The 13,988-nt window shown below is 41.3% G+C and overlaps 1 protein-coding gene across 1 annotated transcript in view; it reads right to left on the bottom strand.

Moving 5' to 3' along the window:
- Positions 1–13,403, bottom strand: part of tcf3a (transcription factor 3a) — a 35,454-nt gene extending 22,051 nt beyond the window's left edge. The window contains exons 1-3 of the mRNA XM_072668671.1: positions 12,876–13,403; positions 7,834–7,951; positions 7,390–7,462 (exon numbers count right to left, since the gene is read on the bottom strand). Coding sequence (XP_072524772.1) covers positions 7,390–7,462; positions 7,834–7,905 — 145 coding nt within the window. The 5' untranslated portion in view covers positions 7,906–7,951; positions 12,876–13,403. The remainder of the gene's footprint in view (positions 1–7,389; positions 7,463–7,833; positions 7,952–12,875) is intronic.
- Positions 13,404–13,988: the final 585 nt, after the last annotated feature.

Below are 13,988 nucleotides of genomic sequence, written 5' to 3'. Positions count from 1 at the left end.
CAGGGTGTGTACAACAAACAATAAAACATTCAGTGATTGGTTAGAGACTCATCTGCATATGGCACACTTCTGCTATCGGAGTACTGCAAAACCCTACCTAGGGCGCTCCAAACAAGCAACTGGCTACTGATCAATTTATTGTTTTCATTTCGGCAGATCTGTGTTGCAGCGGCAACTACGTGTCCTACTTCTGATGCAGCTCCTGGTTTAATTGCATGATTTTTAAATCTAAAAACTGATTTATCATGTAACACTTCGATAAAGGCAGGTCCTAATGTTTATTTTTGGCAATACGGGCTAATGGAAAGAACTGACAATGCTGCTTCAGTAGCTATTAAGCTCACACAGTGAGAGTTTCGGTTTTAAAACAAAGGGCTAATAACAACTGGCCATTTGCCAATTTTCTGCAGAGAAATCGTAACCAGCCATAAAATCCTGATTGGTGCATTGACAAAGATAACAATTACGGAACAATACACAGTGTATCCCCTTTGATCAGGCCATCTTAAAGTTACAGAATGCTGGACGTAGTTTATAATTTGGTGGTCATAATAGTGTGTGCTGGCAACTTCCACTGTGACGTTCTCCTCGGACTCCATTTCAGAAGCACGGAAAAACAACACACAACCCGTCAAGGGGTTCAGCGACACGGTGAAATCGTAAAGCTCTTTGATGCTTCTAAAAATGCAAACACATTTGGGTTAGGATGCAGAGCAGGACAACTTTAAAGATTGATGGAGCAGAAATTTCCAGAACGCATCCCCCCGCCCCGCACCCCTCCGAGCTTTAACACTGGCATCGAGCATCTCTGGAGAGAAGAGCCTTAATTGTGTGCTGATTTGCATAAGTGTGCATATTAATGAACCTGCAGCTTATGAATATTCATATTTTTGTTTTGTTGTCTAATTAAAAGAGGGGGAAGGGAGGGAGCGAATCATGACAGCGTCGGCGATAGAGCAGAACCTGAGTGAAATACGAGGCCGCTGCCATTGTCGTGACAACCAGGAGCGTTCCAGAGGTGTTTCGGACGGGAGGGATGTGGGTTTGTGTCAGCAAATTAAATCAAGAGACGGTGTGCAGAATGTACACAACAGCACACACACACACACACACACACATCTTAAGTGTAAGTAGCTGGTGAACTGTGGTACTATCTGACTGCGCTGGACCGCAGCCATGGCCAAAACCCCTGTCAATGCGCGCACACATCATCGGCAGAGCGCGACCGAAAAAACAGGAAAGAACGACTTGAGTGTGTTAACGGGCGTTCAGCTGCTACACTCCAGACTACCTGCCTTTAGACAATGCCCCTGGAAATGTCATTAAGGGCCGTTTATTTACCTAAAGCGCTCCAACAATACGGGGACTTCCTGTGAGCACGGAACATTTCACCAGCAGAATGCCGTCATTTAAAGAACGGTCGAAACGCTGGGGTGCAGAACATACGCTATTTACTGCTATTCACTCAGAGCGAGAGAACGCAATGGAAAATGCAGAGTGAGAGAGGGAGAGAAAGAGAGAAAGAGAGAGAGAGAGAGGAAAGGAAAAAAAAAAAAAAAAAAGACAGCTAATACTGTGGAATGTGAGAGGCAACAGGAGGGTGATGACATGTGGGGGTGTATGAAAAAAACACTCCAAAATAGCTTTAATCCATATTCATAAGCATCCAGAATATTCACTCTTATTAACAGATCGGATGATTAATGAAAGGGAGCGAGAGGAATCGTGAGGCAGCCGTTTAAAACCAGCCCCGCTCATGTCTGCAGGGTAACGCTTCGCCCTGAAGTTACGAGACATTCCCCCCAGCACCTGAATAAACAAAACTTTGCTCTGCAGACCTAATAAAAAAAAGCCGATGTGCACGTTTCAGCGGTGAGAGCCGTCTAATGACTCCAGCTGATCCGCTCGGTCTACGGCATGAGCTCAGGGTTCATGTGTGAAAGACCTACAGGGCAGGAATCACCACTCCACCGCATTATATACCCTGAACTACACTGTGCTCTGTTCTTTAAACACTGCAGAGCTATTGGCACTGAAACTGACCTTATTAAACAGGCTGGATATAGAGAGTATAGATAGATTCAACCTTAGTGTCATCAAATAGTACAAATAAAAGGCAATAAAATGCAGATAGCAAAGACAGCTGCTTATTTTTTTTCTATACGGACTGTGAAACTGAACAATACTTGTTCACATTCTACCTCAGCGCTTTCTATTTTAAAGAGGAAAAGTTGACTATTTATAATATAAACTACACTGGTTTCAAATCGTTTACTCAATACAATGACCATCAGATCAGGAATCAGTATCGACACAGGATAACTTGGATTGGTACGGCTCTATCTGCCAGCCCTTCGTCCATCATCTCTCTCTTTACGAGCCAGTGAGTCATTACAGTCTGAAGAGCTGAACTGCGATCCACTGGTGTTTGCACGCTACCTGTTTGTACAGACATACTGATTACTAAGGACAATAGAGACACAAGCTGGCAGTCATGAAGCCTTCACCCCATACTGCTCTCTGCCCTGGAGGCATGAGTGAGGCACATAGTGCACAAGTGTGTGTGTGTGTGTGTGAGCACATGGAACAGCTCAGAGAGTGAGTCAGGACAGGCACATCCACATACAGCCCTTTAAAACGAAGAGGGTACTCACTAACCCTGTTAAAAGAGAGCAGAGCTATAATTACAGAGAAAAATGTTGGAAAGGGTCTAGTCAGCCATGAGTCATAGGCTATGAGCATAACATATGACACACACAGACACACTCACACACGTACATAAACCCAAACACAAAAGGGATAACCCACAGGATATACAGATATAAGACTAATATCAAAAACAATACTCTGTACTGTTCAGGAAACACATGGCTAGACTGCAAACACGTCCTTCCATCATGATTTCTTATATCCGACTTAAAAAAAAAAACTGTAAATGCAACAACCAGGGTCTACACTTAAAATTAACTTCATTAACTTCACTAAGGTCATTATTATTAATCCTAACATACAGGCGATTACATTACATACAGACATTAATGCCGTTATTTGGGAGAAAATTTGAAGTGTGGCTCTATGTCCCTGGATTTAAGGAGTTAATCTTAAGTTCTTGAAGACATTTTAACATTGCTTCGAGCTGCCTGGTTCATCATGCAAAAGCTATGCAAAAGCTATATCTGCAATGCACTGAATCTGAGCGTGATAACAAGCAGTCCTGATGGGTGAGAAGTCTACCAAGTGCGAGTTTGCCAGTGGGGCATTCTACCAACACAAAAAAAAACAACACAAACACGACAAGAGTCGAAACACCATGACTGCTGAACGAAATAGCTGTTCTGATGAAAATGAAGCAGAGTGAGAAAGTCTATCATAAAAGCAGTAAAATGAGAAATGCAAGTAGGAGACCTGCATTCAAGATGTGCTCAAAACAGGAAGAGCAATCAAATGTGTGGGGAGGGAACAAAGCAAGGGTCTTCGTTTGTGTGCTAGTGTAACTAGAGCTTGGTCCTTTTTTTTCAATACTGCAGTTCAACACACATCATGTCTTGTTTCCAGTCAAGCACAAACCTTGCATCTCCAACAAAAATACTTCGAAACTGGAATACAAATCTTTTTTACATTGTCTTCCATTTAAAGTTAAGAAAGGGTGGGCCTCCAGGACAAGGGTTGAGAAACACTGCCATAACCTATATTTAAAGGGTCAGTACTTCCAGAACACTGACCAACTGTTTAATTACAAACAGCATAAATAGGCAAAAATCAATGTATCAAAAATCTAAGGTCTGTTCAGGTACCTGTTGGACCATGTACAGCTAAAAGGAAGCTACAGGTTACTGTTACCTTTCACCAAACACCAATCATTTGTACACGTTTTCTAGGTTTGTATGTACATAGCAGTAACTGTTACTGTCTGATTCAATCAGAATTATAACATTCTGCCAAAGAAACTGTTATTATGCAGATCCGCTGCTCCCGAACTACAGCAAATACTTCAGTTCAGTTACTAAAACAAAAACATTTAATATCTTTAAAGGCTTTAATTTTCACAAAATGAATGTAATGCCCTCTTTCGATATTTGAATGGCCTGTTACCCACCCTGAAATCAGGATTCAGCTTTAAACCATGATTAATGCTCATTTGTACTCTTACCCTGTCAGTCAGCCGGAAGCCCATGGCCACCTTCAGGAATGGAAAGTTCTGCTTCATGCAAACCTCAGTGTTCCTCTGTGTCTTTCAGCAGTTATATATATATCCCGGTTATTCTCACTTTCACATACTCAGTAAATGAAACTCGGTGGCCAGCAACACCTCAGGGATTCAAGATCAACCACAATGAGAGAGAGAGTTATCACAGGAAGCTACCGAATAGCTGTCACACGTTCTTCGTCGCACATCCCATCACAGCTAATGTCACGGAGACGGAGCTAAATGACAGCGTGAGGCCGCAGTCTGGCGGTCCTGTAGCTTTAAACATGCCAAGTTGAATCATTATCGCCAGAGGACAGCGGCAAGGTGTGGAACAGCGTGAGCAGCCGAAGCAGCAGGAGAGAACAAAGCGCTGCCGATGCTGAGGACTGTAAGAGAATGCGAGAAAACTCGGCAAATTAACCTGTGCTTAGGGATGCACGATATTGGAAACAACCGACGCTGCGATATTTTGTTGTTCTGCGATATTTAAAAATACAGGAATTTTCACCAGCTTTCTCCAGAAGTCATGATATTAATAATTTCCTCTGTGTATCGAAGACTAAAGTAAAATAAATGATACTGGGCAGACAGAATCTGCTTCTGGTAGATATGTCATAGAAAATGAGAGCTGTTTTTTTTTTTGTTGTATCCAGCAAGTTAGCATGACTTATGATTTTCATTCAACCTTATGTGAAACTGCACATTCTGCGATTCTGAGCCTTACTATGCATGTGCACATTGCAATGTGCAGCCCTATCTACGCTTGACAAATGAAGTGGTCTTTTTTCTATTAATTAACTTTGGAAATTAGTCATTTAATGAATTTTCTATTCTCTGTCTTCTTCTATATACAACTAGAGTAATTCGAGTAATGAGGGTCTCTAAAGGAAGACCAAACAGCAAAAAATGGCTAGCAAGAATGTTTTACTGTATTCTGATTGTGCTAGTAAAACTTTTACAAACACTATAAACACAATTAAACCTATAAACAGCATCTGAAAGTGACAGAACGTGTTTTCTTCTATTACCAAAGAATAGCCTCACCAGTTTGTACAGGCGCCCTTGTAGTTACTGAGTAATATGCCTTAGTGTGTAATAAGTCTTTCGGCACTAAGCGGTTAAACATGTTTAATCACTGCCTGTTCACTGAAACAGTGCTTCTTATTATATATTATATATTATAAATCCTCACAACAGGCCTTCAGTACTTTAGATCTTTTGCAGATCAACACTGCCATTTTTCTTTTCTACTGGTGTTGCACCTTCAGAAACGCCTTCCAGATCAGGTCAGCATGATTCTCTACAGACAGCCCTGGTGGTTATGTAGGTGCTAAAGCTTGAGGAAGGCAACAACCTTCACACTCTTCAACACAACCAATCAGAAAGGCAGACTCAGCAAGACCGGCTTGCACATTGTTGCAATTGTCACCTGAAGCTACAAGCTGGAGGTGTAAACCATCGACCCCCTTGAGGGTCACAAAAAAATGACACGTCTGACCATTCAGTGATCGATGCTGAATTGAATAATAAGTGGTCGTCAGTCAAATGCAACACTTCCAGAACATTAGGGACACACCGTTATAAACACCTTAGTGCTGGGTAAGAATTTCTGAATTGTGTTTTTGTCTGATTATAGTTTACAGCACCGTTGGACAAAAAATTCTGTCTCTCCAAAGCGGAAAAGGAAAAATCTTCATTTTTGAGAGTTTCTATTGGTCCATTCATCATAAAATTCTGGCACAATGTAAATAACATGTCCAAAAAATGAAAAACACCAGCAAATACTGGAATGTAAGGTTTTCTGTGTGACCGCAACAATGTACATAATATTTGATTAAAATTTAAATCATGTTAAATTAATTTTAAAATAGTGTGGGATAGTCTAGTCTACAATATTCACTGTGCATTGTGATGTGACCCTTCTAAAAGGAGCCTATGCTGAAACACTCTTCATAAACTTAGCTTATAAATAAACTTTATGTTGTGCTAAACTGCTTTATGGCGGATATATGCAAATGTGCTGTTTCTTGTGACGTCGGTGTGTGTAAAATAAGCCCTTTAAGAAAAGCATAACAGATCTACTCAAAAATCCATGTTAGGTTAGCGTAGAGTACCTTTACTTATGCAAACTTAATAAATACATTTGTAGAACACTGTGATATTGAATGTTTTTAGTCAACTCCACACTACGACCTCTATACCTGTGTGAAGAAATCCCGTCAGCATGCCGAATGCTCATACTGAAACCATAGCACTAACCACATGGGCTTCCTCTCAGCCTGCTCTTTACAATTCCACAAGAACGTTTTGTCCTCTGACCTTTCACTGCTTCTGAGGTGTGCGATTCACAATGGAGAAGCCGGCCGCTCTGGACAATAACAGTAACCGTCACCTTTTAAAAAGTGCACAGTTTCTAGGAGAGCACATCTCCTTACACTATCTTATTTCAAACAGGGACTTGTAAGCCAATATCTCGCGAATATCCTCTGTAGGGGAGGAGGGGGCTCGTCTCGAATGAAGCGCTCGTTTATATCGGGCACTAGTGGTGATTACTTACCAAACAGACAAGCTTCTTACTCCTGAATACCACAGATTAATTAACAGAGGCATTAAAGATTCACCCCGGAGAGGAAGCAGGCGAAAGAGGGGCGAAAGGCGGGGTGTTGGAGAGCGAGAAAAAAAGCTCCACTAAAAAGGTGGGGGGGGGGGAGAGTGTAGATGGTGAGAAGTGTGAGAAAAAAGGTTTGGGTTGTGCATTTGTTTTAATGTTTATTGATGTTGTTGGTGGGGGATGGGGAAGAGGTGGCTCCTCTGTCGTTTCCCGTAATCACCCCACCACCTTCGCTCTCAAACGGTGATGGAAAAGGAACAGCTGAAGCCACAAGAGAAAAAGAAAGGAATAGGAGGAGAGCAAGCCGAGAGAAAGGCTTTGGAAACAACTGGGAGATCTCCATGATCTCTGCTCATAAACCCCAACTCTAAAAATCCACCTCTTCACTCTCTTTACAGTGCCATTCAAAGTGTTTCTATGTCTGAACTACGATGGTGTAGGTCATGTTTTGATATATTTCTCAAATTTTCTTCAGTTTCATAAAAGCTCTATAAAATTAAACCTTATTATTATTATTACAATATTATTACTATAAACCCTGCTCCTGACTACAGCACAGCAGAACAGTCTTCAGAGCACTGTATCTTACCTGAGCCTGCGAATGGTGTGCTGGCTAGAGTGGCGGATCTGTTCTTTCCATTCGGCACTGGAAGAGGAAACATCTACAGAAGATAAAGGACAGCGTTAAACCAACATAAATAGAGGGTTGCGCTCCAACAGCTATGTTCAAAACAAAAACACCACAGGAAATCATATGTGCAAACTACCAAGCACAAAGACGCTGGCAAGAAAAGCAAGGACATTAACCTATAACACTACATTCTGGTTGAGGTTAAACAATGTGGCAAAATGATCATACTGACACATGATATTTAGGATTCTGAACAAGTTGGAAGCTATCATCCAGGGATGTACTTTAACACAATCGCCACAGCAGTGCTTCTGATTACATCCTATAATACTATATTCAAGCTCCGGTGCACAGACAGCTGCATTCCCCAACCAAGATCATATGGCAGAAATCTGTGCTTACCACACTGAAGTCCAGAAGATCACTGAGCTCCTTGTCTGTTCCTGCGGTCATTCTGATGCTACTATCACTCATTCTTCCTCAGTACACACGCACACACACTCTGAGAGGCTTTACAACCCTGCAGGGGGAAAGAAAAACAGAGTTAGGATGAAGGCGACTAAAATTTAAAAAGGTTCAACGGACTAATATGCATCAAGTGTTTTAACACTGCTGTCCCCGCCATGAGCACACTGTTTAAGCTTTTTAATGATAACTATTTTAACTCTCTTTAAATCAATTTGAATTTGTTAAGGGATGAAATGACACTGAAATAGTTCCTCATTAAGGCTGGATTTGTTTCTCACCACCCACTTATAAGCAGACCTACATTTACACATTCCGAAATTGACGTAGCCACGTGTCTTGTTCTATTACTGGTCAGAAAACGAATGAGTCAGTCTGGTAATATATTGGGTAATTCTGGATATAGTGTGGGTATTCTTGGGAATGGCAGTGATCTTGGCAAAGTTATTCTGAGATCACTCCACGTGTAGCTCTGCTTTTCACACAGGCTAAGACGTCCACATTTTTTCAAAACTGCCTGGTTCTTCTTAGACAATTCTTTGTGGATTTGCTTGCTAATTGTGGGCATCTGTTAGAATTTGGACAGAACTAGGCAGGTAGCAGACCAAAGGCTTTTCCACATGTATTCCTAAAAACACGCACACACACCTACAGAGGCAGCATCTAGTAGAGGTAGTTGATGTAAGCCAGTTAGGCACCTCGTGTGTAATATAAGAGGAGTAGCGAGGTGATCTGAGAGAGCTTTCTAATCCACATCACAGAGGACCTTTAAAACTGGGCTTTCCCACAATGCACCACATCACAGCACGTAACTCTTGGGTTAACCAGATAGAGGCACCACCAGCAAGTCTCCAGTCCAGGGGATTCAATAACAACCGACCACATGAACACACACGCTCTTACCTAGAATGACGATAAGCGCCTACACAGCGCCTGACCCTGAAACAGCTTGAAAAAGCAAACATACGCTAGTTCACGAAGGCTGCATTTCTCAACAATTTTGGATCTGTATTCTTGTACAGCATGTCTAGGCCCTGTAGGGAAGTGTTGCCAATGGAATAGGACCCTCTGCAGCAGAAAAACATAAACCTACTGGCACCACGCCTAATGCCAAGCATGGGCTAGAAGGGTATAAAGCTCCCCCCAAGCACTGAGCTATGGAGCAGTGGAACTGTGTTCTCTGAAATGATGGTGCTCCAATACTTATGGAATAAACTAGGGTAGCGGTCATTCAATATCCTGACCTCACTAAAGCTCTTATTGCTGAATACAAACAAATCACAGCAATGCTGCAGAACCCAGAAAATAAAATTGTTTCTGGAGAAACAATGAATGAACAGGTGTCCCAATACTTTTGTCAATATAGTGCATCTCCGCTAACATAGCACTATGGCAAAACACAATGTCACGAAAATGACCCTAAAGAACCGTACCAATGTCCTGCTCAACTCTATACAGCAAAGAATCCCTCATCCTCCAACACAATAAACCCAAAGCATTAAGCACCGAAGGCCAGAGAACGCAGACAGTAAGAGACGTTAATCTGCTCCCTGACTAACTGAGGGAGACGGTTTAGCCATCATCCCTCGCTAAATTGACAGATTAAAAGCGTAGTGCAATCCAACAGAACGTACAGCTTATAGGTCACCGCATCATCTCTGTTCTAAGGAAAGGAAACAGTGGCCAGGTCTATTTCCTTGGACAGACGTGCATAATGAAGCGTATCGGTACATGCAGCTTCTGCACAACCTAGGCTCCACATACTTGTACAAATTTCTCCCATTCTGCTACTGAGATCTACTTAAACAAATTATGCCCAAATTGTGTGAACCTCCATAAGATGTATGCGGATGTATTGCAAATGCATTTAATACCACGGGTTATTGGCCATGGACATCAACACAAACATACAATAGTACAATGGTTAACAGCATTTTCTGTCCTGTGGCTTCTCCAGCTGGACGATGCTCATTAAGAACTTAAAAAAATAAAAATAAAAAAAAAAGGTCTACATGTGATGTGCTGACCCTGAACCCACCTCAGTGGAAAACACACAGGTTCATAAAGACTCACATGACTATTTTTGGCCTTCAGGTCTTTATATTCAGAACATCCTTTCTGAAAAAACACCACCACTGCAAAGTTGCAGGCCTGCTTATGGTCTAAGAAATGGTCTCAAAACAAGGTATAGAACAAAATCCACAACAGACACAGTGTTAGTGAACAGTATGAATGGTAGGAAACAATTCCCTTTTCATTCATCTAAAGAAGATAGAGATGATAGAGGTGTTACAATATGGATATTAATATTAATGTAGAGCAGCTGTCAGACAACACACACTGGGAATCGAGTACAGTTGGATTTTACGCTTCAAAACATACATTGGAACGGTTTCCACTGATTGGGAGAAAATTCCAATGAGAGAAAAGGGGGAAAAAAACACATCCCAGTGCAGCACCTGAAACAATACACACAACATGGTTGCAATTTATTTGCATTCCAAAAATGACTTGTGTTAATAATGATTTTACCAGGTGTTGTGGTGCGGTTTCTGCAACGAAATAAAAATAAATAAAAGGGAATATAAAGAAACTGCTGAGTGATGCATTATCTACACCACAATGCTGATTTTACATCAGTATCATCATAATTAATGAACATACTGATCGGTATGCCCATGATACAGTGCCCACAGAATAGCGAGGTCGCTGTCATTTAGCAGGTTTTAGGGTTTTCATTCTATTTTGTACACCTTATACTTGGTAATGTGCCTGACAGCAGACCACAACATGAGTAATTCACTGTGTGCTTCATATTTTTGAAACTGAACTGAACTGAATAAACCATTGGTTCTCCATTTCTACCATTTTTGCCTTTGTCATGATGTGAATCTAGCAGTTCTTGTTTACACTGTGTCAAATGTTCCTGATAAACTAGCCAAAAAAAACGCTCCTAAATGACTTGGAATAAAATCATTTTACACTGACTTGAGTTTTTGGGATGGTTTTGGAAATAATGTTTTTGTATGACAACAGCAACAACTAAATCCTATTAACCATGTCAGATTGGTAGGACATTCATTTAGCAGTACTCAGGAAGCAACAAGCTTTATGTGAGCTAGCTTAAACATCAGAAATTGAGCAGATATTAGAGGACAATGAAACAACACAGCAAGGGATGTTCAAATATGGGACCAGTGGGACAAAGCTGATATTTTAATCATGTACATATCGGCTGACACTGACACAATCATTAATCAATTGTAAAACTTGGGATAATCTCTACTTGAATAAGCATTACAGAGAATGTGAAATAAGTTAACTAAATAAAAAACACATTTTATATTTTATATTTTATATCATGCAGATATAACCTTCTACTTTTAGAGCACATTAAAGATTATTAAATATCAGTCAAATCTAAAGATCTGTCCGATCTGATAACATTTTAAGGATATAATTGTGCATCCCTAGTTATACCATCAGTAATAACATGGTAACAGTGACAAGAGTCATTAGAGGACATCAGAGTGTGTTTAGTATATAAATAAACAGTTTTAAAGAAAGTTCCATATCAATATCAATATAAAAAAATATTTCTTTATATATTTCTACTTTCCTTATATAAAAATACCTGCAGTTCTCTACTGAATATCACAATTTCATGACCGTTCTGGATACAATAACCAGCAGATTTTTTAAATATAATTTCTGAGTGCAACATGTGCAAGACTGAGATATCCTGCAGCAAATCCAAGACTATACATATAATATCGCCTCATTTCTGTACCGTTGCACCCCCAGAAAGAAGATGGTGGGGTGGGGAGGAGGAGGGCTGAGGGGCACACGACTGAGTGGGACACAGAAACCGCTAGAAAAGTTATTGTATTTGTTCATCCTCTTAGAAAGCAACCTCAAGTCCTCATGAACAGCCCCCCACACAGCCACGCTTCACTCCCTATTGCTCTGCAACACCCCCCTGCCCCCCCCCAACCCCCAACTCTGCCTCTCCAGCTTGTCGATCGACGCAAGTAAATACTTATCGATTGTTCTGGAGGAAACTCATTATCTATTCGTCCCATCGTGGCCAAATCGACTTCAAAAAGATAAGATATTGTGTGTTTAACGGGGAAAGCAGGACGTGAGGAAACTGTGCATTGGGAGTATTAGGGGTAGCGGGTAAAAAGTGAGCGGAGTGGGCCTCAGCTCTCCTTACTACACAAAGAGAAAAACACGACTCGGGCCTCCAAAAGTTTACGATCAGGATAAAGCATGAGCAGTAGTGCCACTGAACAACAGCGAGCATGTGAACGAAAGGGTAGAGAACCGAGTTAGCCTAAAAAAAAGCCGTGGTTATTAAGAGCCGCCTGGGAAGTTTTAATAAAGTTGAGTAAACAAGTAAAAAAAAGTCAAATAAACAAGTAAACAAACATCGTGCAGTGAAATGCCTACCTTTGTCTCATCAGATCTGCGACCCTGGATATAGTTTATTTTCTACTCGTTCTCGTTAAACGGACTTTAGCTGAATCAGGGCTTGTGTTTTCGTGCTATTCCGCCGTGTTTAAAGTTATTCTTATAGCTAACTAATTCATATGCGCTCAAAAGTGCCTCGCAAATGCCTCTTAAAATACCCCCCTCAGCTCCTCATGGACACAGTTTCACAAAGAGCTTAAAAGTACCTTTCCACACTTGTCATCGCTGCCCTAAAGTGAACAAAGAAGTCGTTTCCTACGGCCATGCACACAAGTGGAGCTCATAACCCACCGCTCCGAGGATCTCAGACAAAAAAGGGAAAAAAAAAAAAAACTTAGGACCCGCTTGATGAAAAGTTGCTATGCTAGTTAGCTAGCGCTCGCTACCCCAAATTCACTGCACAACTCGACTGTTTTTGCACCGGTTCGCAAGTTAAAGCCTGCCGTTGAAGAGAGTGAGGCAAAAGTAGAGAGGAAAAAAGGTTAATGGGTGTTTATTTTTTTTACCTTTTGTCGGTTTGAGTGCTCGGCATCCAACAGGAGTGTTTTCGGGAGAGAGAAAAACATTAAGTTGGGGGACAAATCCCCCCTCCGCGCTTTAGGTTCCACAAACCGAGAAGTAACTGAGTTTGGTGTCCTCTCGTATCCTTGAAAAGTCTAACGACCCCCGCTAAAGTATAATTACACCGTAATAACTGCGGAAAATAAACTCTGCACAAGTTGTAGCCTACGGTTTTCTTATGGTCGCTACCACTGTGACCGTTTCATCTTCCGAGTAGACATTTTAGCCACCTCCACATTGTCATCCCCAACGGTGTATTACTCCGCAGAAAAACGAGGACGTTACAGCGGTGTCCGATTTCAAACGCCCAAAACCAACAAAGCACCGTCGTACGTCGTCGTCTCGAAATGACTTGAGACTGCGATGCTTTTTAAGCTGCAACGGCTATAAAAATCAACCAAATCCTGAATTTTGAGGCGAAAGCTGCCGGCTGTTGTTCTAAACTGCCGAGCACTATGCCAACGCGCGGAGTGACACGGCAGAAACTGAACAGCGAGTGGACTTGAAACACAGGGAGATAGAACGATAAACCCACCGCGCTGGCCAATAGAAAGCATCGTGGCGTTTGATTGACACGCGCAACAGCCAATAGTGTTTGCTACGAACGCGAGGGTCAACCCTCTTTTCCTTGCACACCCTAGCCTGGGTTTGAAAGAATGGCAACAGGAAGCCGTGGAAAACTGTTTATTGCTTTGTTTAACATACCACGGAGCCTTCAAATCCGGTGGTATATTTAATTAAGCAGGATTTCTCAATAAGATATACGAATTACGCCAAAGTGAGGATTGTTTAATAGGATTGTTCCTTACCTCTCATCTCTCATCCTATTGGATAGACTTGACTTTTGGCTTAAAGGAGTAGTTCGCCGCATTTACAATTCCCACCTTATTTAAAAAGTTGCTGGAGAAATCCAGCTTGATGAAATACCGCCTTTTTTGTCTGCTGCAAAAATGTGTAAAAAAAAAAAAAAAAAAAAAAAAAATCTTGACGTATGCACTATACAGAAATATACATAATAAATGCACTCAGACACTGGAACTAGAAAGGGCTACCCTATA

Source organism: Salminus brasiliensis, chromosome 23 (genome assembly GCF_030463535.1).
Source record: "Salminus brasiliensis chromosome 23, fSalBra1.hap2, whole genome shotgun sequence".
In the NCBI taxonomy this organism is placed as follows: domain Eukaryota; kingdom Metazoa; phylum Chordata; class Actinopteri; order Characiformes; family Bryconidae; genus Salminus; species Salminus brasiliensis.
The sequence above is the reverse complement of the archived record's forward strand: the minus strand, read 5'-3'. Positions and strand labels throughout refer to the sequence as shown.